The 23,038-nt window shown below is 40.5% G+C and overlaps 1 protein-coding gene across 1 annotated transcript in view; it reads right to left on the reverse strand.

Annotated features, from left to right (window-relative positions):
• RASGEF1A (RasGEF domain family member 1A) overlaps nucleotides 1-20,727 on the reverse strand; it is a 28,507-nt gene extending 7,780 nt beyond the window's left edge. Inside the window, exons 1-7 of the mRNA XM_082053288.1 lie at nucleotides 19,928-20,727; nucleotides 17,080-17,259; nucleotides 10,747-10,875; nucleotides 5,045-5,182; nucleotides 1,378-1,599; nucleotides 1,004-1,078; nucleotides 675-767 (exon numbers count right to left, since the gene is read on the reverse strand). Of these exons, the coding sequence (XP_081909414.1) occupies nucleotides 675-767; nucleotides 1,004-1,078; nucleotides 1,378-1,599; nucleotides 5,045-5,182; nucleotides 10,747-10,875; nucleotides 17,080-17,259; nucleotides 19,928-19,954 (864 nt within the window). The 5' untranslated portion in view covers nucleotides 19,955-20,727. The remainder of the gene's footprint in view (nucleotides 1-674; nucleotides 768-1,003; nucleotides 1,079-1,377; nucleotides 1,600-5,044; nucleotides 5,183-10,746; nucleotides 10,876-17,079; nucleotides 17,260-19,927) is intronic.
• Between the last annotated feature and the right edge of the window lie 2,311 nt (nucleotides 20,728-23,038).

Genomic DNA, 23,038 nt, shown 5'->3' on the forward strand with positions numbered 1-23,038 from the left:
AGAAAAATGGTTCAGTAGTCAACAGCTTGGCTTAGCCCTTGGTATACTAAAACCTTTTGTTTGACTGGTTTACTAAATGTATTAGCCGTACCAGCCGGCTCTGAAAGATATATCTTGGTGTGTTTTTGTAATAAGTGTCTGTGAGAGCAGGAAATCTTAAGAGATTTGGATCAATATATCAGAAGTTTCTGGGGCAGTACACCTCCTATTTCTTTGCTTCTTATATGACCCCTCCAGTAGTCCACTTTCTTTCCAGACATCTGAAGGAAGTTTGTTCCTGATTTTTCTACAACAAAAATGAATATATGACAGTGCTAATGATAACTAAATGCAGTGGAAGGGCATCTGTTTATTAGTAAATCTGTGTTTAACAATGAGTATATTTGAGAATTTATGGATGTATTAAATAAAAAAAAATAAAAATCCAAAAGAACTCCAAACTCAAACACCACACAAGTTCCATTTTGCTGTGTGACTACACAAAACTAGAGATTACGTGCAAACCCAACATAGCCATGAACTCTTAATCATATAGGCATGCAAATAATTTAATGCTTGAGTAATGCTGTTATCTTTGACTGCGCTGCTAATGTTTGAATCTCTCTTAGACCATGGCCTGCCTTTGTCCTTAAGGCCAGAATCCCTTTGACATCTTGTTTTCTATGAATACCTACCCGGCAAATCTCTGTAGCCACCAGCATGCTGAGACAATTGAACCAATTGTCGTAGGCCTCTAAATTATAGGTTTTGGTCACATCACCTCGGCACTGCAAGAGAACAGGCCACATGTTAATCCTACCCTGTATCGTGATAAAGTCAACATACCAAAGGATAAACTTCCTTTTTGTGTCTTGATAAAGTCTTTTTGGATATTTATTTAAGGCATGAGCTTATTGAAGATTAGAAAATGTCACAGTTTCTTGCTCAGGGTATACTTGAATCATGGAGATTCTTTACTCTCATTATTCTTTGTTTCTTTTTCCCTCCGTAGCCCTTATTGTACCTTGTGGTTATCCAGGGAGTCCATGTGGCTGACAATCTGCATCAGATCCTCTGGGTAAATGTTGCTCACCCTCTCCTGTGTTTGGAGAGATGAGAGATTGTCATTGTACAGACAAACAGGAAGTTCAGTGAAAAACACATCCAAAAAGCCAAAGTTAGGACAACATTTTGGTAACTTATTAAAGTTCCTACAGTGTAGATGACTGAGGTGTTTCTATTGGTGTACGTAATCGGTCTTGTTATTAATAATTACTTGGTATTTTTTTATGAAAACACTGGAGGCTTTCAGTGAAACCTTAGCAAAATGCATATTGATGAGTATAATAATATTTAGTAAATGGAAAATGAAATAATTCACACAAATGAGTGTCTCACCAGTTCGACATAGGTCAGCTGCTGCGCCAAGATCAGAGGGTCACAGCACACACTCAGAATGTCCTTTTGAGTTGACTGTGGCTTGGTTTTGAGGATGGTGCCTTTGTCGGTAACAGGTTGCCGGAATTTCTCTCTGATTTCCTGGTACTGGCTCCGTGTGGAGAGGGCCATCAGGAGATTCTGTGTCATCTGGCTAATGATCTTTTTCACTGTTCCATTTTCCTAAGCAAAAGGCAGAAACAATGACTGCTGAAAACCTTTAGCTCTTGCAGACAAGGACCACCAAAGAATTTCTGTCTGGGAAAAATAAGTGCTAATTATTCACATTCTTTCCTCTCTCTCATCTGAGCTGATCACCCTGTTATAAATGAACTTGTCCTAACTGCCAACACAACTTCATAACGACACTGTCATGCCTGCCTGCCTTCCCGACTCTGTTTCACTTGCTTGACTGGTCTGCTCCTTGTAGCGGTTTTTGGCTAGTGCCCCATTTCAAAGGCATGAGGGTAAACAGTTTCAAAGTGGGTATAGTGAAAGGTGGTTGAGTTGCTTGCACAAGGCTTCTTGGATTTCTCATGTATCAAGTACCAAAAAGCTCTTTCTTATTCTGATCAGGCCCACTGATGATCAAGTCTATCTAGCCCAGGCAGAATCCAGGGAATTCACACAACTTTCAGGAATATAGCCCTAAAATACCCTGGCTTGGCTTTGAACAACTATAGGATCCAAAGACTTAAGTAAGAGCACAATATACGTGTTCTTGCACAACTAAAATGCCTTCCTGTTCATCAGGTGCAGATTTTAAACATAGGATCTATAAGGATACATACTGCTAAAGCCACAGAAGTATAATCCATCTGCTCAGTGTTTTGATAACTATGGCAAGCTGATTTTTTTCTGCCATTGTTTGTTTGTGTAATATAGACATTTCTCTATGGGGTCAATCCTGAGGAGCTAACTTGATCACTTTCTTACTACTCTATCCCTCCTGTTACTGTTTTTTGTTCTCTGACCCTGGTCTTCCTGCTGCAGGAGAAACTAATTCTACCAAACACAGTCCATTTCCTCTTTTCTACACAATTGTTGTTTTGCTTTCATGCAAATTATTTCTCTTGAAGTTACACACAATGTTAACTGTTAGTTTACAACCTGCAGTTTTTGTTTCTGCCAGTCAACTGGACACGCTAGAAAGAACTGCAGTGAATCTGTTGATCACTCAAATAAGCCACTAATGTGCAGTGGTCAATGAAATTGCATAGCAGATGTGAGAGACGATGACTACCAAATACTTGTATATTGCATGCTATAATTAAGCAATAATGGTGTCAGAATATTGCTTTACGAGGCAATAATCTGACTACTGAGTGAAATCAAATGCAAAGCTGAAGGCAGTGTAGCTCATCTTGAGGCAACTGGATTACCGCTGAACAGCAGCTGGCTGGAGCCATTTTGGATATCATGCTACAAGTGTTCAGAAATGCCAAGGGAGTGTGGTGGGGGGAAATTAAATAAATCACTAATTTTGCTCTCTGGTGTGCTGAGCTTTCTATTGTAAATCATTTGACTTCAGCCGCTATGCCTGACTTACATATGGATCTGGGAGGCAGACTTTCTAGATATGGATCACAGAGGATTGAACTCGAAGGTAGTGAGGGTATCAGAGATACGTGAAAGTGAACAAAGAAACTGCAGTGACATGAAAAACTATGGCTTACTTAAGCTATTGTGAGTTTATTAGCATTTTAATACTTAGACAAATGCTCCTAGAGTTTTAGCGGTTTCCTTTCATTACTAGTCTTACCCTACATTTTCTTACAACTTTGGAAAATAAGTCAATAAGTGTACAGTTATTTGTCCTTGCTTGAGTTCAAAGACGACATTTGTACTTCATTTGGGGTGTGATCCTGGCTGTAGCTATAGCTATTTGGTATGCTGTCTGATCTCACTGGGACAAGAACCTGACCACTTTGTGTGAGCTCTCAGCTGACTTTCATAGAATCACAGTATCATTTCAGTTGGAAGAGACCCCCGGGATCACTGAGTCCAACCATATATCCTATGTTTGGAAAATGGTGTTCTATGGGGATTTGGAAAAGCTTCAAAATAGAAAATAACCCCCCAAACCATTGCCATAATCCCTTGCTGAAGCACAGTTTGGGTGATTCCTTGTGGTAACAACTATTGAGAGCAAGAGCTGCTTTTTTGTCAGTGTTGCATTTTGTTTTTTAGGGCTCAGATGTGGCATAGCCCTTCCCTGATCAAACTTGACTTGTAGCCTTGTTAAGGGGATAAATACAGTGATGATGTAATTAATGGATGTCATCACATGCCTCAGACACCAGAGCACTGAGCCACTCCGTGAAGACATGTTTTTCTCAAATGACAATTTATTCATACCTAACAGAGTGGGAGGGAAGGGAAAGAGAAGTAAAGGCCACAAGTCCTATTTCACAGTAATAAACAATTTAAATACTAAGATACAGATGCTAAATAAAACCTCTGCCAAGTCCGCTTTTGCAGTAGTATCTCTGCCAATGTACACCTCTTTACCCTTATCTACAAAGGGAATAGAAGGCATATTGTAATTCTATTTCCTTTTTTCCCTCCTGTGGCACTGACATTTTCATAGTAGTATCGAGGTCAACAGCTTTGCTGATGCAACAAAACCTGACTTACTTCCTTTTGACAACTTGGTAACACCTAATTGTATTGTGTCCTATCACTGATTCATGCAAGGCTGTCAGACCTGTTCTTCATTTTCTCTATACCTGAATCAACAAAAACACATAATGTAATTGTCTTCCCATTTCCTGCTAATTGTTCACAAAAATATCTTCAGGTTGTGGGTTTAAAAACAAGGAGAAGCTTCTACTTCTATATTCATACAAACTCTTTACAATTAGTTCCCTTGCAGTTCTTGATTATATCCTTCCATCTATGGTAGTTACATGAACTTTCTCAATGTGGAAAAAAAAAGTGTAGACTTTGTGAATGTGGAAAAAAATGAATCCAAAACCAAACAAAAACAAACAGAAGACTATTCTATTTGAATTTGCTTTATCTGTTTGCTTTAGAAAAGTCTTTTGTGAGGTCTAGTTTTCTTCATAGGCTAGAAACTCAGCTGACTGGTGACTGACTAGCTAGCAGAGCTAGCAGAGCTAGCTTCCTTTGTGGAAATACCATGCACATCACCTGAAGGAACAAAACAGTTGCTCGTTATTGTTAGGAGCTAGCAATAAGCTGAGCAAGAATATATTTGATACAACTAGTTGATATATCTTGTGGGACTTAAAAGTATACAATAGTAACAAAGTACAAAGGATGGTACATAATTTATGATGAATGCTACCTATATTGTGCCATGTAGTCTCTGTTCTTTCCTTTCTCCTGTTGCACCACATCTATTTTTCAAGTTGTCGTGACTATTTTGTCTCTTCCTCTTACACTTGGAGATCGTAAATAGACAGTTTTTGCTAATGGACCATTGAATTCATTGCTCACGCCACGTCCTGCAGTTACACTGACAGTTTGGCAACTTCTGCTGTAGTCCATTTAGAAAATACTGCATGCAAGAGCAAGGGTTTGTATACAATATGATAAACTAGATATAAAGATTGACAAATATTGCTTCGCCACTTAATAGTTTTTCTCCCCCCTCCTCCCTTACCTCATCACATTGTGTGATTCTGTGAGCAATCTCCTTCAACTCTTTCATGGACTTTTCATCTTGGAAATCATAGGGGAAAGTTTCAGTCCATTCCTTCAGGAGCTGAATGATTTTGGCAGCAAAGGATTTTAGCTTTGCCTAGAAAGAAACAATGAGTTGATTACTGACCGTAGACCTTTCTAACTGCGGAGTAAATTAGCTGATGAAGGCTCACATGAAAACAGAGACATCCTTGAACATACTTTGCATTAGTAGTAGGTGAAGGGGATAAAAAAGGACATATTTACCTGTGACCCAGATTCATAAATAGTATGATTTAGCCTCCTTTCCTGACAGCTTGGTAATGTCTCTTACTAAACACTTAGAAGATATTTTCAAGGTCAATTGCATAAAGCCAGGAAGATGACAGGGTAGTTTAGGTGACTTCTTTGATTGAAGTCAATGGGACTTAAGATGATTTATGCCATTAGAGGCAGCAGTACCTTAGCATTTGAATTCAAATGCATATGAACTGCAGCATTCTACCAAGCATGAGAAAAGTTCAGAAAGATATTTTTGTTCTATAGAATTTATCAGACTCTCCAGACTGAGCTGTACATTAAAATAAATGAATGACAGGAAATATGTGTATGTTCTCTCCATGACATCTAAATCCAAATGGACTTTGAAAATCAAAGTATTGGCTCTTATTCAAAAAGCTATCAACCACAGAAAGGGGAGGGAGAGCTATTTTCTAAGTTTTTCTGTTACCTGTGAATCTTCTAAGGCTTTTCATCAGTTAGACCTGAATTGGATGCCAATTATTCCACTGTCACAGTGATGGAGAGCAGCATCAGTAAATTCAAGACAGCAGTCTTGTAAAATTGGGAGTGTGAGTGCTAAGAACACTTTTAACCTGAATTAAGTTTTGATTCTTCTTGTTCGTTATGTTTATCTTCCAAACCAACTTGTGATGCACTGAGTAAAAGGAGGAAGTTTTCATTTGTGTTTACCACCCCACTTGCGTAAGCTACAGAAGTCCCACTACAGAGCAGTTCCTTCTCCCCACGCACAGTGTGCCTTCCTCGTTGCATTCTCTGTCAGCCTCTTTGGGGTGAGAGCAGGTGACTTAGCATGTGAGCGTGACTACGGGAAATCAGTGTATTTTCTTTCAAGATAAATAGAGAATGTCTTACAAGAATTGGTAGGAACTCCTGCCAAACATCACCTTATCATAGTATGTCTCAGTTTATTTAACCAAAGACAAAAGTCAACCAAACTAAGCTATTTTTTGCACTTTTTATATCTCACTGGTATGCAGTCAGTGGGAATATTAATAATGATTAATAAGAACTTGGAAGTTAAACCATGTACCCTTAAATCCTCAGTCTGAAAATGAGCCAGTGCTCCTTGTAAGTCTCAAGGGAATTGTCTTGCTTTTCTTTCAGAGCTGCAAACTGCACTCCATTATCATGCTTTTCCTAGCTGTTTTTATTGATAGCATTTAGCTGATCCTGCTAGTGAGAGAAGAGCAGAATAGTTGGATAATGAGGGCAATAAAAAAAATCACGATTCGCTTTGCTAGCAGTAGGCATTTCTACAAAGCAATCTCTGCTAATGCCACTCCTGCAGAGACCAGCTTCAAGGTATTTCTAAATAGTGCAGGACAGAGTTCCAGATTACAGCTGTCTGTCCTCCAAACTCCCATTGTCCATCTGCCTTGGGGAAAAGACAGTTTATACTTCTTTGCTAGGAAATGCATGGAGCCTTACATTATTAAAAGAATATTCTGTAGATGTTGATAGAGAATTAATTAGCCAGCCAGTGCACTTCCAATTAAAGTCAACAGGCACATGCCTACTCCACTTTTGTTCACCAAAAGCTGCTACAGAACCATTTTTTTTGGGCATTAATAATGCTGACTATCCTTTCTTTTAACTTTTAAACTGCAAAAGGAGGCATGGGGCAAGAAGGTTTCCAAATCCCTCCTTAGGCTGTGGCAAGCATCTCCACATGAACGCTGACTTCCCACCTCATGTATCTACTCATGAGTGTTAGGGTTTGCTTCCTTCATGATGGAAAGTTAGGCATCTGTTGCAAGACCATATTACTCTTAATGTAATTACTCTTCAGATGTAAAAAGCTTAGTGATTAATCGGATGCTTTTAATGCTCATGAAAATAAGGTACACTGAGAGCAACACTAAAAAAAAACAAAAACAAAAAAAGATATTCCTGTTTTTCGTATGCGCTCTGAGGAAACCCGAAGCAGTGTAACAGGCTTGATGTGCGTAATTTGTGATAACTGAGATAGAAATCACACAGATATATGGGTATCAGCATGGATTTGTCATGGTTGCAATAAACCTATCAAACTGTTTTTTCTGTAGTCCAACTCCAGGTGTGAGCCTTCACTTGTGAGGCCTGACCCAGGGTTCTCTGGAGTCTATGGAAATATTTCTCCCACAAATATTTCCTTGAGAAGAAAAATACTTCTGTTAAGTACTGTGGGTCAGCCCTGTTCTGCATGAGACAAGACAGAAAGGACTGAGAAACAGCTGCCAACTGAAAAGGAGGGCAATTGCAGTATTGTGCTTGCAGGAAAGGAAGGTTTAATGACAATAACCTGGTTATGAGTATTGTCTTGATTTTTGGTTTTAAAAGGAATCACAGAATGGTTGGGGTTGGAAAGGGACCTCTGGAAATTATCTAGTCCAACCCACCTGCTAAGGCAGGTTCACCCAGAGCAGATTGCACAGGAATGTGTCCAGGCAGGTTATGAGTGTCCAGAGATGGAGACTCCACAACCTCTCTGGGCAGCCTGTTCCTCAAAGTAAAGAAGTTTCTCCTCATCTTCAGATGGAACCTCCTGTGCTTCAATCTGTGCCCGTTGCCCCTCATCCTATCGCTCGGCACCACTGAAAGGAGTCTGGTCCCATCCTCTTGACACCCACCCTTGGGATATTTACAAGCATAAATAAGGTTCCCTCTCTGCCTTCCTTTCTCTGGGCTGAACAGACCCAGCTCTCTCAGCCTTTCCTCATAAGAAAGATGCTCCAGACCCCTCATCATGGAAAAGGAGAAATTTCTGGTGACAAAAAAAACAAAGGGACATAATATTTTTGAAGGGACTTAGGTATTCCAAGACAAGCTTAATAGAAATTAACTTCTACTTTCTCTTTTTCTTCTGAAACTTTTGATTTAAAAAAATACCCTCAGGCTGCAGAAATAATGCACTGCACTTTTAACAGGTCTTTCTACTGAATAATATTATACATGCTTTTTTCTTTGACAATCTTGTTTAGGTCTTTCCAATCTCTAATGCACTTATGGAAAGTTAAATTTTATCCTTTATGGTCAAGCTTACCTACTGACTTGTACATTATAATGATAAATAAATCATAGCTGTGAAACCTGCCCTTTTTATAAGTGGCCAAAAGGACTCTGAGCAGACTACAAGACATCCCAGAGTATTTTTCTTTTCAATTCACTTTTCTCTGGGTCATTTTCTATAGGACTCACGGCTAGTCAGTGATGCCAAAACCAAAGGAATGATAAGTACTGTGGTGTGTAACCTCAAAACCTGGCTCCTTGCCACTTTTTCAGCTCACACGCTATCCAGGCAATGATTCAGCCAGCTTCTTGTCTTAGAGTTTGCTTATGCAAATCTCTTATCAAAAATGATCAGAGCTGCTTTACCTACTTTTGCCAGCTATTTCCTGCTACAGAGCCACTTAATTAGAAGGTGCTAGTAGCTTATGATACCTTAATGGGTTATGACTGAATACGTAGAGTGCTTTGAGTTGAGAATGTCTATACAGCATGTGAAATGAGCTTTTATTTGTTGCCAGACAGAAAAACAAATGTCTGCAAATGCTAGTGGCCAAACTACTCTGTAAAACATACAGGTGCTTGCAGTAAGAGACAGTAAAGTAGTCATTTGAGAGGGATGTCTGAAGTTTATGTAGTGTTTTTCATGAATTTTGTGTTTAGTGGGCAGGAAAAAAATTATAGTTTATATTAAGGGGCTAGGAAAGGATTTAGAGAGTAGGAATGGATCAAGGGTGTAGTAGGAAAAGCAACCAGCAAAGCACGTAAATGGAAGCAGCTTTCCAAACACTCATGTTTTTATTGTCGCCATGCTGTTTGTTGGTTTTCCTGTAGGCCCATTTCCAAATTGTCAGCAGAAGGCGTAATAGTGTGGGTGTTTGGAATATGAGCTGCTCTATTTTACATCCTGTTGCTAGGATGTAATGGTATTTCATTTCAATATGGAAGCCATGATTTTTTAACATATCTGGTGAAAAGCCAGAATACTACTATTTTACAATGATATCTTGTCTCAAAACATCCAGGTGATTTAATTCCCAGATAATGTTTTTATTTTAAAATCTCGTAAGTGTATTGTTATTCACAAAAGTTTCATCTTATATCCTGTTACTTTTAAATCCAAGTATTTCACATATTTTGACAATAGCTACTGAACAGCAGTCTTCCTTTTCATATGTCTACAGATCAGCTTTACTCATTTCATATTTCAGATAGTCCCGGCATCTCTTACAAGTTCCTACTTCTGTTTAGTTGGGAGTTGCTGAGGAACCACTACAACTTACAGAGCATCAGCTGAGGTTGCTCAGTCATGAACTAGCTTGGCAGTGGCAATGGGAATGGTTATCACCTCTGTGTACAAAGCTGGATGCAGTGGTTCTTGCACCTTCTTTCCCTGACCCTTGAATTCCCCAGCACCTACATGATGAGTTACATAGCTGTCTGGTGAGTAGATCAGGGGACTGACCTGATTGAAAGTCATTCTGCAACAAGTAGTTAGTTCTTCCTGTGGAGTAATTTTGTGGCATATGGGAGTGCACCCCAGGAACAGTAATGGAGAAACAAGCCCTTAGGTCAGTATTGCTGTGAAAAACTCTGTATTGCCAAACCACAGGGTTACCTTTTGTGTTCCCTACTCAGAGTCCTGATACAACAAGGAGAAAACAAAATCAACATGCTGAAGATTAGGAATGTGAGCATGTAATGTCTCATCGTAGAAGAATGGATTCAAAACATGCCCAGGATTTGAACTATTTAGGCTTTTAAATACTTGCAGATTTCATCCTTGTTTCTGTCATTCTTATTTGCATCCCAGCTTGGACTATTCCCGTACTTCAATTTCAGTCAAAAGCCCCTTAAGACACACTTTCCATAATGGTGAGACTTAGATATAAGTCCATAGCATAAACTGACCCGGTTTGGTTTAATTGATTGTAGTAAAACTGCATAGTTGCATGTGCTACCATTTCAAGTAGGGCCTCCCCTAATTTTCATGAAAGGTAACTTCGATTTACTATTACACCAACTTAAAACACCCTGCCAATAGCCTACAGGAGAGCACCCAACTCTAACAGGATGATGAGGGTGAGTGGAGGAAGGGGTATCAGATTCAATGAAGACCTAACTCTGTGGAAGCCCAGATGTGCAAAGTGACTTGCTGGGCAGGTTTCACAGTACATACACAGCACTGACCTGTAGCTCATGAGCAAAGTTTTATTTCCAGCCTCTGGAAGTATCCAGTCAGTGAAAAAGACCCAAACTGAAGTGCATCCAGTAATACAAGCCAATTACAATTTCAATTTATTCTTTATCAATCTATTTAGCTTTACAATGAGGAGAGCGTGGGAAATAAACGACAGTAGCACAGCTAACTGAGGGACATAATGGTTCATTTACCTTTTCTGCCTCAGTCCCCGTTTCTAGCTGCTGCTTCTGTTTGATGCAGATCTGCCCCACTTTAGCCAGGAGCTCATGTGGGTGAATGAAGACTCGTGAGCTCAGTAGGAAAGTGAAGATGTAAGTCCTCTGTGGAAGCAGAGAGAAAAGAGGGGAAAAAAAAAGAGTTGAATAACTTTAGCAGAAATAATTTGTCTTCCTTGGAAAAACTACTCCATAAACCACAAATGTAACTTTGCTTCTTTTAAACTTTTTACAATTTTTTTTATCTCCAGAGATATGGTGGTCTTTTCTAGCTCTGTTAAATGGAAATGCTGTAGGCCCCAAGATTCCCAAATTATTTCCCTTTTTACCTTTAAAATGCCAAATTTAATATGCCTAACTAGTTATCACTCACCAAAAAGACAAATGAAATATGCCCAGTATAGGGTGTCACGTCTCTTGAACACAACTATTTCTGCTGCTTTGTTTCTTTAAGACTGATTGTTTTTCATTGAGCTTCAGAAAACTGCTTCATGTGTATTCCAAACCACAGCTGTAATTTCTTCATGTATGGGTTTTTTTCATTCGTTTTTCCCACATCACTGACACTATCTTTGGCTTAGATAGTGGCCATATGACAATAATTTAGTTTTAAGCTTGACTTTACTTGTTTTGGGCTTTTTTCAGTCTTTCGAGTATGTACACTGCTAATAATGATTATTTCTCATTAGAAATAGCCTCTCCATTTGTATTTTAAAAGCTGTAAAGCATTGCATTCTGAATCATACTCTGGGCAGTTTAGTTGAAGTGAGAATATCTTCATGCCCTAGTTTTGATTCAGTGTTTGGCTTCTGTATTTGAATGTAGCTGCCTGAGTAATGACAGTAGCATCTCATCAGCACTTCTGTTTGTCCTTCAGGATTTTTGACAAAATTTGGAATTAGGAAACTGTAGGAGATCTCCTTAACAAAGGATTTCAATTAACCTCTATGTTTGCAGCGTGTACTGTTACTTTGCAGTATGTTTTCAGAAATGTGATTTGGCGGGTCATGGCCAGGTGTGTGTATAAATGGTCAATGTATGCATATACTCTTTGGACTGGGCAAGTAAACTTAGACATCTAAAAGTTTAAGACTAATTGTCTAAAATATGGTATCTCTACTATTAGCTACCGAATTCTTCCACTTGCAGTCTCTAAAACACACTTGTAGTTAAACCATAGTGGTATCTTTTGGTATACAGGAAGGTTATGGGGTTATCTCTCTAATCACCATAATAAAAAGTGTTATAAATGTAAAAGGTTTCCACTTCTTTAGTACTCACTGTGCTCTATAATATAGCACTTAAATCCTTTAAATATCAGAAGATATTTATTTATTCATGTATTTATTTATTTAATATTTATTTATTAACAAAATAAATACGTTTAATTAAAAGTCACAGTGTTATAGGAGTGAGTGAAAAATATAATAGATTAAGCATAGATCTGTTAAACATCCTGCTCTATCCTGAGCTTGTGGAAGAAACTAATGAAAGAACAGAGTGGTGTTTGATACAGCAGAAGCATTTAAAATGCCCATTCTGATATTAAGATCTCATTAGAACTGGGGTTCGTATATTCAATTCAGAATAGCATTAATTCTGTGTAATAAAAACTGGAGTTAATCTGTTGTTTATGAATAGAGGAGAAGAGGAGAAGGGGTAACTGGATGGACACTTTGGGTCAGGTTCTTTGGTGGTGCATCCACTGATGCCTGCAGGAGATGGACAGCTGGGGCCACCTAACAATTGGGCTCTCAGTGGCCTGGAGCTGGTGGTCGGAGTGGTGACAGGACACTGAGTAGTATGTTTGGTGTGTTATGGGCAATAAAATTAGGCTACAGAGCTAACCTGATTCACAAAAAGGGGACTTGGTTCTGTTATAGGACAACATATCAGATCTTTAATTCTTATGTATGTGAGAACAATCTCTACACTGACACAGTCCCCATTCAGAACGAAAGTATGAGAAAGAATAGTGTTGTGACTTTTTTTTTTTTTTTTTTGGGGGGGGGTGGGGGGGTGGTCCTCTGTGTTTTAAACTATGCCTGGTTATCCTCTGTTGTTTTTTTCTAGCCAACTTCTGTGTTCACTTCTATCAGTGCTGTTCCTGAACCTAAAACTGTCAGTCTGGACTATCTGGGAAAGGAATTTAGCTGCTGGGTGTGTCAGCTGTCACTGGATTGTGAGAAAATTTTTGTTCTGGAAATGTGAAGCAGCACTCACTTTTACCCTATTTTGCATTTGAGAAAGATAGGGAAAAATTATGGACTTTGATACTTTAATCTCTTTCACGCATTCTTTTTTTTGGGAGTTTAGAAGGCTGGCTGAAAGATGCCTGTATGTGTAAGTAGTGGGGAACCACAACTTAAGCCACGCTGTCCTGTCAGTGACCTTCGCTCTGATAAGCTGGAACACATTATTTTAAGGAAAGATATAATTTTGTTTCTCTTACTAATTCTAGTGTTGGTCTCCTTGGTGGAAGTTTCTGTGATGTGGGACAGTGTTTATCCAGAGTGACTTTCAGAAAGGCCCATTCAGAGTAACATTTCCCTGTTGTTACACTACAAGAGAAGTGTGACCCAGATGACCTGTGCTTTTATTTGGTTTCTTTGGTAATGTTGTATGATGTTCAAAAAAGTGCCGAACTGGCAAGATGCAGGAAGATACATGGCCAGTTAAAGTGCATATTTTCAATTTTAGGCTTGCTGATGTCTCTCTGCAATCATTAATATCTTTATGGGACACATGCAATGCTTTTCCAGATGATGCTGGACTGCTAGGTTTTAGAAACAAATTACCATTACTTTCTGGAACCATCTGCTGTATTTTTATGCCATTTTTAAGCCACTTAAGTGGAACTAGGTTCAGTATTTCAGAAAACCGAACTGTTCCACTATAGTCAACCAAGATATGCTGTTTTACAATATATTAGTATCTAATTGTGCAGGTTTTTTTATACTTTTATTGCTTACGCTGGCATACACATACAATTAAGAACCAAATTACAAATGATAGGTCTGATAGCAGTATTGACACCCCTTCTCCTTGCCTCTCTGCTATTAACCACTCCCTACCCAGTAAAGAAAATTCAGACTGAATTAAGCAATACATTTGAGCTTAGTGGTGTATGTCTTGGGGGTTACGAAGACACCATGTTGTTTTGGATAGGAAATATTCCATACTAATGTCATATGCGTTACCTAGACAGAGGATGTCTGTGATTTGTTGCACCTGTACTGCTATATACATATAGGTTAAACATTAAAACAGTATAAAAACCTACGTTCTCTCATAGGCAGTCCACTAATCGTGAAGATGATTTGGAGAAGGAAATTTAGCTATGAAGCTAGTTGGTTTGACAAAGAATTATTTAAAAAATGCTGCTATGAGACTGAAAGTTAAGCTTCATTTATCCTACAAAAGTGACAGGTATTTGGGAGGAGAGACAAAAAAAAAATCCTTTCTGTGCTTGGAACAATATAAGCTGACATAAAAGGGGCTTGTGCTTTACAAGAGAATAAGAAGCCAGATTCCTTTAGTGCCTAAAGTTGTTGCTAAGAGATGAGCTGAATTATATTTTTTTAAAAAGAGAGCGCGCGAGTGCACAAGACTAAAGAAGGAATTGTTACTCTCTGACTCAAGAATGTCCTGATGTCTTCTTTAGGAGGAAAAAAAAGAAAAATATTTTCTTTGTGCACTCACTACTCATTCTGGAACTTCTTGTTTGTGAAATATTTTCTTGAAACGTTTTCTTGCTTGGGCACAAGGGTTGCAGACTGGTACATTCCATTCCTAACCTCCCGAACTCCTCGGTCTCATGAGTATACATTTTTCTATGTACTGAAGAAGTCCCTGTACACAAACAAGCCTCAAAAGAGCAGTACACAAATGTAGGCCCTTATCTTTCTGTCCTCCCTTGCCTGTCTCGTGTTCAGCCAACATGGCAAATACATTTTTGTTTTTCCCCTGCAACCAGCACAGAAAGATATTCTGTGTTTGCTTTCTGCTCCCCCACCTTTTTCTTTTTCTCTCTGGAAGGTTACTGTGATCTTTAGCTTAATGTCCACAGAGGCATTGTGCTCAGATGTACTAATTCAAAAGTTTGCATGAGTACTGCAATTTACAGATACATCATTCTGAAACTAAGGTAATCTCTGCTAACATTACCAATAGCTTCTCTTAGTGCAAATTGACTGGTGGTGCCTTCCTCCTTTTCCTAGCATGTGTAGCCAGAGACATGAGGCTGAGAGGAGGTGCTTTATACCTTGCTCTTGAACATACAGTACTGGCTACTCTTCTGACAGGGTATCAGTGCAAATGACTATTGCTCTAATCCTCTGTGGCAATTTCCCTAAAAATAGAAATGAGCATGAAATTAAGTATAAACACACAACTGAACTGAAATAGAAAACTTGGATTTGAAGATGACTCAAATACAGCTCTGTCTTTATGTTGTTCAAAGCTTATTTATCTACTAATTTTATAATTAATTCTTGCCACTAAATTGGGTGATCTGATTTAACTAAAATAATGTGTTCTGCTGTAGAGGAGATGAATTTGGTTTAATGCTGTTTTCTGTCTCTTTCCCTGGAGTTCCCTTGATGACTTCTGTTGTATCTCTCTCAGCTGTCAGCCTGCTGTCTGTTTAAACTGCAGCCTCCCTGGGTGGGGTCTGACACAGCTTGGGGTGCAGTGCTCCTGCCAGGGGCTATGGGATAGCACCACGAAAATCAGCAGCAGTCCAAAATAAGCTGCAGACCCTTTCAGCAGCGCTCACTTTATGGAACCATTTTCACTGTGTTATAAGTTACAATAAGGGATGTATATTAGCAGATACCTAAAAAGCTTAGCTGTATTCCAGGAATCCAAGCAGCAAGTAAGTATATTCTAGTATTATACAAAAGACAAGGAACCAGCTCCTTGAAAGGCTTAACTACAGCAGCCTAAAGCTATTTCACTGGTATACCATACCAGCTCTACCTGCTTGCTTCTGCATCTGTTCTACAATATGGATTTGGAGGTAGGGAACAGAAATGTAATGTCTAACAATGGTTACCTCCATGTCTTATAAAGGACATGGTACTAAGTCAGGATCTGTCAAAGGTAGTGCAATTGTGTGCTAGTCATATTTAAATGCAAGGTTTAGGATTGCTTTTAAACTGGAATATTAAAACATCCTGAGTTTACTTTTTTTAAAAATCTTCTGCTGGTGATTACTGGCAATTCTGCTGCTTATACCCACTGAACTCTCATGTGGGGATTTTCTTTTTGTGGATGGTGATTGTTAAAAATGAGTGGTGTGTATGTGGGAGCTTGGAGGGACATTTTCATCACTGATATGAAACCACAGTAAAAAGTCCACACAAATTAGATTGATAAACATATTATATGGCATGGCCCACTACCACAAGCTTTAAGTTCAACATACAAGTTAATAGTGATTGCAACTTCCCGTTCCCCTGTTAGTCTTTACAGAGAGCTGAGATGCTTCTGCCATAGCTGCTGCTTTTTCAGAGCTCAGATGGAATATAGGCTATGTAGTCTCTCTGATCTTTGGCAATGTGTTTAGTAACACCTTTCATTAATGAGTACAAGGAGTCATTTTAAGTGATAAAGTGATCTCTTAGTAATATCCTAAGTTCAGAATCTTATTGCATGCCCTGGAGTTATAAGTAGTATTTACTTCAGGGGACGGCACTGAGGATGTTTAATCAGTTGTAAAATCATTTTCAGGCTCAAGAACAGATATTATTGTAGTGCTAGCCCATTAAAATGACTTGAAAGAGAGAATTTTAATTAAAATTGTTGTTGTTGTTGTTGGTTTTGTTTTTTTGTTGGTGGGTTGTGTTGTTTGGTTTTGTGGCTTTTTGTGTGTGTGGTGGTTTTTTTTTTGTTTTGTTTTTTCCCCCAATAGCCTAACTAGCATAGAAAATTAAGGAGAAAATATAATACTAGAGATGATTTCAGGTCCACTTCCCTAGGTAGGAGCTGGTTAGTAGCTAATCCTGGCTGCATTAGAGCTAAAGCAGCTTAGAAGGATTGAAAATTCTGTGGCTAATGCTGCTTTTAATTGGTTCTTAAGGCACCCGTTTGGGTTCAATGCAGCTTTGTCTTTCTAACAAGTGTTCTCATTTAAAAACAGAGAGTATCCCCATTGAGCAACATCTTCAGTGAATGAATATTGCAAGTGAAATAAATGTATCTTAGCCTACTTCATGATCTTGAATCAGTTCTTGAGGGGGCAACAATCCAGATACCAATGCAGGTAAACCATGGGATAAAAAAAAAACACCTTCAGTGCCTACTTACATCTGGATAATAGTCCATGGTGGGCACCAGGCGCTCTATCAAGGCCTCCAGTGACCCAGAAACAAGGTTCCCATCTTGATAAACAGGGTCCACACACCTCTCTCCCATATCTGGCTGCACTTGTCCACTACAACTGGAACCAAGCATGCTGGAAAATATTGGCGTCTGGGGCATAGTTTCCTGCAGAAGCGAAAAAAAAAAAAAAAAGAAAAGAGTTAAGCTTTTGTTCAGGATGCCTTATGTGTGGGTTTTATAGAGGCATACATTTAACACAATTACACATTTGACTGAACACAGCCTGGGAATTAATGCTAAATTCTGAATCCAAGCAGTCACACATCTGTAAACTGGTTTTGGGGTTCGAAATGCACTTTAAACTCTGTCACTAAGGCTGTAGATACAGAAACTGCAAGAATTTTCCTTGCTGTACATGATTTTTTTTCCTTTCTCCCCAGCTCTCCGCTGGGTCTTTATGCATAAAACTACACAGGGTTGAAAATGCAAAATGCATTCTGAATTTCAAAGATACTGGAGTAGTGCCTTACTGAAGAAACAAACAAAAATTACTGTGCCCTAATGTCCTTCTTTTTGAAGTGAGATCTTTGGCCAAAATGCTTGACTCATGATGATAAAACCTTTACCACTTCAGTAGTAAGATGTAATCCAGGTCTCGACAGAAATGCATCTTCTCCTGCGCATAGATATCAATGGGAACAGTGGGGGTCATCCTGTCTGAACAGAATTACCGCTTTTTCTTTTTTTGTCCATGAAACCATGAACTGGGTGGAACTGAACTGTGACATACAACTCTAATAACAGTCTCTTTGGAGGTTTTTTGCTTAGGAAACAAACCTGCTGTCGCAATAAAAACCACATGAAGGTTTGAGGTTTCCACCTCCCTCTCCTTGGCCACAACCTATATCATAGCTACCAACTGTGAGTAAACTCTGGGGATATTTTGTTTGTTTATTTTTAAACTGGCTACCACTTAAATATATGCAGAAGGCTAAACAAAACATCCTGCTACTACATGTAAAGGCTGAAAATACAGCATCAGTATCAAAGGAGTTCCCCCTGGCTGTTGAAATAGTTAACACCGTTTAGAAGGCAAAGTGAAAAGAAGGCAGCATTAACTCTTTAGTTGCTGTCTCACCCTCTATGAAACAAACATGATAATGTCACACTCTGAAAAGAACTTATGGAGACAAAAGATATTAGGCCATTACCAGTACCTTTACACTGACAGCTGTTTCTAACTGCATTCATGTCTTAGACATAAGTTCTCTCCTTAGCAATTTTTCAAGAACTAGTTTAAGAACTGTGAACCTCAAATGTCGTAAGGGTTTTTTTTGTTTGTTTGTTTTTGGTTTAGGTAGCACTTGAAACAATTGCAGAGCAAAACTGTACTTTGTATTCATTTAATGCACATTCATTTAAGGCAGTTCTTCCTCTCAAACTCTCCAAAGTATCCATTCATGCTACAACTTGGGATACAAAACATTATTCTGCTTTTAATTTCAGATGAACGCTAGGTGTGTTGGTAAGGAAAAAATACTGGTATTAACAATACTTGTTCATCAAGGTGACAGGTTTACATATCAGGCTGATAAGGAGAACTGTTTTCTGGCTTTAACCAGAGACCTTTAAACATTCATGTGATACGTATATAACAGAAGCGTAATTCTCTGTAAGTTAAAACATAGGAGCTGTTTTAATAGCAACCAGGGAGATGACTCTGACAAGTGGAGTTCAGTTTTGTAAGTTCGGGACACAGAGTCAAAACAGAAAATTCAGGATCTAATGGCATAGCAAAAGAAATGAAAAATGATGATTCTGCACAAACAGGCATTAAGGTTACTCAGTATTTCACAGGCTTATCTGTTAGGCCTGAGCTTTGCAGTACACAACAATCTGACAAGTCACTGGACCATATGATGAAGCAGCCAGCTTTGCTATGCATACTATGTAACTCACGAGTAATTTGGGTTTTTTCCCTTTTAAGGTTCATAGCCATAGAGCTGAAAACTACTTCTCAGGCTGGACGGGCTTTCATGGGCACTTCTAGCTAATAAGATGAAGTTGCGCAGGGTTTTAAGGGAAGTTAACCATCAACTGAGCATCCACTGAAAAGATGCTTTAGGAGGAAATGTATCCTGGCGTTTTAAACACCTTTAAGCCGTTCATTGTTGCATAGGTTTTGTCTTTAAACACCCGTTTCGGGAGCAGCCCGTAACGACCTTCGCCGGGAGCCGAGCCCCTGGCTCTCCCAGCGGGACCGGCTGCTGTCCCCAGCCCCCGGTCCCTGCGGCACCGGCTCCGGCCACCCCAGAACAGCCCGGCGGGGTCCCCCCGCGCTGAAGGGCGGTAGCCCCCGCAGGGGGGGCAGTAAATACCCCTGTGAGCAGCCGCATCGCCCCGAGGCCCTGCAGCCCACGCGTTCCTCCGAAGCTCGCAGCACTGTCCACGGACGGACACCAGCCCCCGGCTCCGCGGCGGGGAGCGCTCGGGCGGCCGCAGCCGGCGCCCTCCGGCAGCACCTGCCGCCCTCTCTGCCCTCCCGCTGGCGGTGGCGCTCAGCCAGCCCCGGGACCCCGGGCGGTCGCCCCCTGCTCCGCCGCGGGAGATGCTCGCTGGCAAACCCGGCGGGGCGGGTCCAGCTGCGGAGCACTGCCAGTGCCGAGGCGAACCCATCCCCGTCCCTTTGACCTTTACGGGATTTCCCCCGCCCGGTACCACCGAGCCGCCACTCCGGGGCTCTGCCCCGCCGCGCGCTGTCCCCTCGGGGTGTCCGCACATGGCGGGGCGCGGGTGGGGACCACGACCGCAGCGACCGACCCGCCGCGCTTACCCTCATTTTCCTGGGCGCCGTGCACATAAGCGTGGGCAGGGGCGGCAGCGCCGGCGGCCCCGCGGCTGACAGCTCTGCCCGGCCCCGCCCCGTGACGTCAGCGCCCAGCGCGGCGCCCTGTTGGCTGAGCGCGAGCGTGGCCGGTTCAAACGGAGCCGAGTCAACGGCGGGGGCGCGTGTGTGCGCGCGAGGGGGGTGTCACCTCCTGCCTCCCGCTGGTGTTTGTCCCAAAGGAGCTTTCTTTGAAACGCTTCATTTTATTTTGAGGTGCTGATTTTTGCCTTTTTTTTTTAGTTTTATTTTTTATGTGTGTTTGCTTGGATTTGACTTGTGGTGGTGTGTTTTTGTGCTTGTTTTTTTTGTTGTTTTTCCAGAAGAAGTTCTTAAGCCACTAGACCACTTGTTTTTTACGCCCCCCCAGCACTGCGTGCATAGCTGAAAGCTCCTCACCCAGGTCTGCTTCTCCACCCAGCCTGGGGACACCTCCTGCAGGGAGCGAGCGAGGGGCTGCGTGACCCCCAAGGCTGCACGGCGGAGCGCGGGATGGAGCAGCTGGTGTGTCTGGCCTGCGAGGGCCACGGTCCTCACGCGGCTCAACCTCGTGTGAGGCAGCACGGGAGACGTGGCCAAAGAAACTTGGGACGTGATTCTCCCTGTTAAGCTGTTTACATCAGCACACGCGGTAGCACCCGCTGTAATTACTGCAGCGCTGAGGGATGCTGCTCAACCCTCCCTGCTAATAACTGGTTTTATTCTTTCTGCTGGAGTTGTTTCTCTTCTCCAGCTGCCTGACCCAGTCATCTGATAGCTCTGGGCTGGTCACAAACTGTAGGGCTTAGGCTGCACCAGCCTCTGTTGTTGCACACGTAGGCTTGGGTGCGTATCTAGAACCTGACCTGCCATGGAAATGCTCGGTGGGGAAATCCAGCCACCCCACAAACTCCCACACCAATAGTCAGGAGCAGCTGTGGGTTACCATTTTTGTAGCCTTCCCCCACATAAACAATTTTTTCCCATCCTGTTTTACTTGAATTGGCATGTTTAGTATTTGTTCCATTGTCTCCAGATATTAGTTAATTTCATTTTTTATTATTAAACTTATTTAATGGCTTCGTTTGAATATCTAGTAGAAGGCTTCACTGGTTTCCATAGTGATTAATTTGGGAAAAGCCTTTTTGGAAGTAAGCATGCTAGTCTAGGTAGGTGGGCAGAGTAAACAAATTTGGGAACATGCACATACTCAAGAACATGAGGAATGTATTAATATTCACATTTGCTGACCCTTTGTGGACAAGCACTGTAATCCATCCTAAACACGCAATAATTTTGAAAAGACTTGTAGCTACTCATCTTTACTTCTTGCCTGCTAAGTTCCTCCTTGGTTTCTAAATCTTAACAGATGTGCTACAGAGTTTATTTTCCTTATTTAAAATTAGCATTTTCTTTTAAATGACAGCTTGAAAGAACAGTCCTTTTCCTCCTTGCCAAGGCTGCTTTGTTCTTGGTCTCACTTCCATATCTTAGCTGTAGCCCACAACGGTTAGAGCGGGCAGGTGCTGTGGCAGACTGACATCTCTTTACTTTGAGGCTTTCCCCAGTTACGCCGCCTGCCGTGGGCACCAGGGAAGTCCCAGGCAATGTGAGCTTGGAATCCAGTGGTCTGACCTGCTGCAAAACCACATTAGGATGTTGTTAGCCTGTAACACTAGAGGAGGGTGAGGGATAAGTTTTGTCAAGTCTTATTCAAACATCTTTAAGACCTTTATAAAAGGTTATTGAAAGCAGGAGGTAGGAATTCACATGCTAACACTGTAAGATAAATATCATATTTCGTTCTGAAGGCTATAAACACCTTTTAATAATTTATCTGATATTTACAGCTAAGAATACCACCAGCAAACCTGCAAATAAGTATGCATGAAAAACAAGTATGAGATCTTATTCTGTTGCTGTGTTAATCTGTTTTCCCGTGTTATTCAAATATTTGCTGAAAATTGTAGAAGTATATGTCCATAAATCTTAGCACAAGATATACAGTTAATTGAGCTCTACTTACAGAATCAGTTTGTTATAAAAACAATCCCTGATCTTTTTGTTTGTTTGGGTTTACTTGTTTGTTTGTTTGGGTTTTTTGGCATCAGAAGCTAGATCTATCTTGTTATTTGAACTAAGAAATATGGGAATTTTAGGAACATTCTAATAGAATTAAGGATAACTGTGCTAGCTAGGCAAGCTCTCTCTTCTCTGAGAGTTGTCTGTCTGTATTCTGGTCTATAGGCAAAGGTTTGTTACACCACCACACTGTCAGTACTGTGAAGGGCATGCAGGGTTTCTGCTGGGGTTTGGAATAGTTGATGGACTATACTTCTTCCCCAGAGTACAGATTGCGTAGGAGCTGATTCTTGCCATGGTTGGGTAAAATCCAAAATACTATATGTAGAGATAAATGGCCGAGACTTACCCTGTTCTCTACAATGCCTTATGTTATGTTTATTGGCACTGCATCAAGGTGTTTTTCCAAACTCCTCTATTCTGTAGTCCAGCAGATTCTGTCTAGGGTTTTTTTTTGTGTGTCTGTGGAGGTATAGGGATGTGTGTATATTTCTTGTTTATATACATACACATGTATGGTATAAACGCTAGGGGGTGTGTATCGGAGAATGCAAGTTCAGGGAAATGAATTTTTTTCCATTTCTAGCATATATCATGCTTAATTTGGGGGGCACTGTATTGTGTAGTCTTACAATACTGTTGGAAAGGTAGTTTTTCTAAATCAGAGAAGCTGAAGACCTACATTCAGCTCATATAGCATGTAACAGATGAAGCATGTTATCCTTTTATTTCCGTTTCTCTTTCTGTAAAGTGTGGATGATGACCTCTAGCTATCTCTATTCTGAATGCTGAAATCTGTCGATACAGGAACTCTCTAAAGTCTAATTGTTTTTGCAGTTACGTAAGTTCTGTTCCTCAACAAATTGCCTGCATTTTGAAGATGTTTTCATTAGGCATTGCCACATGTTACTGGTGGGTGGACCCTAGAGCAAGTTTAATCAGCAGAGCCTGTACTTGTTCTGTATCTTGCTTTTGCAGCAACACTGCTGTCAATCCAGC

Source organism: Streptopelia decaocto (genome assembly GCF_964273445.1).
Source record: "Streptopelia decaocto genome assembly, chromosome: 5".
Lineage (NCBI taxonomy): Eukaryota > Metazoa > Chordata > Aves > Columbiformes > Columbidae > Streptopelia > Streptopelia decaocto.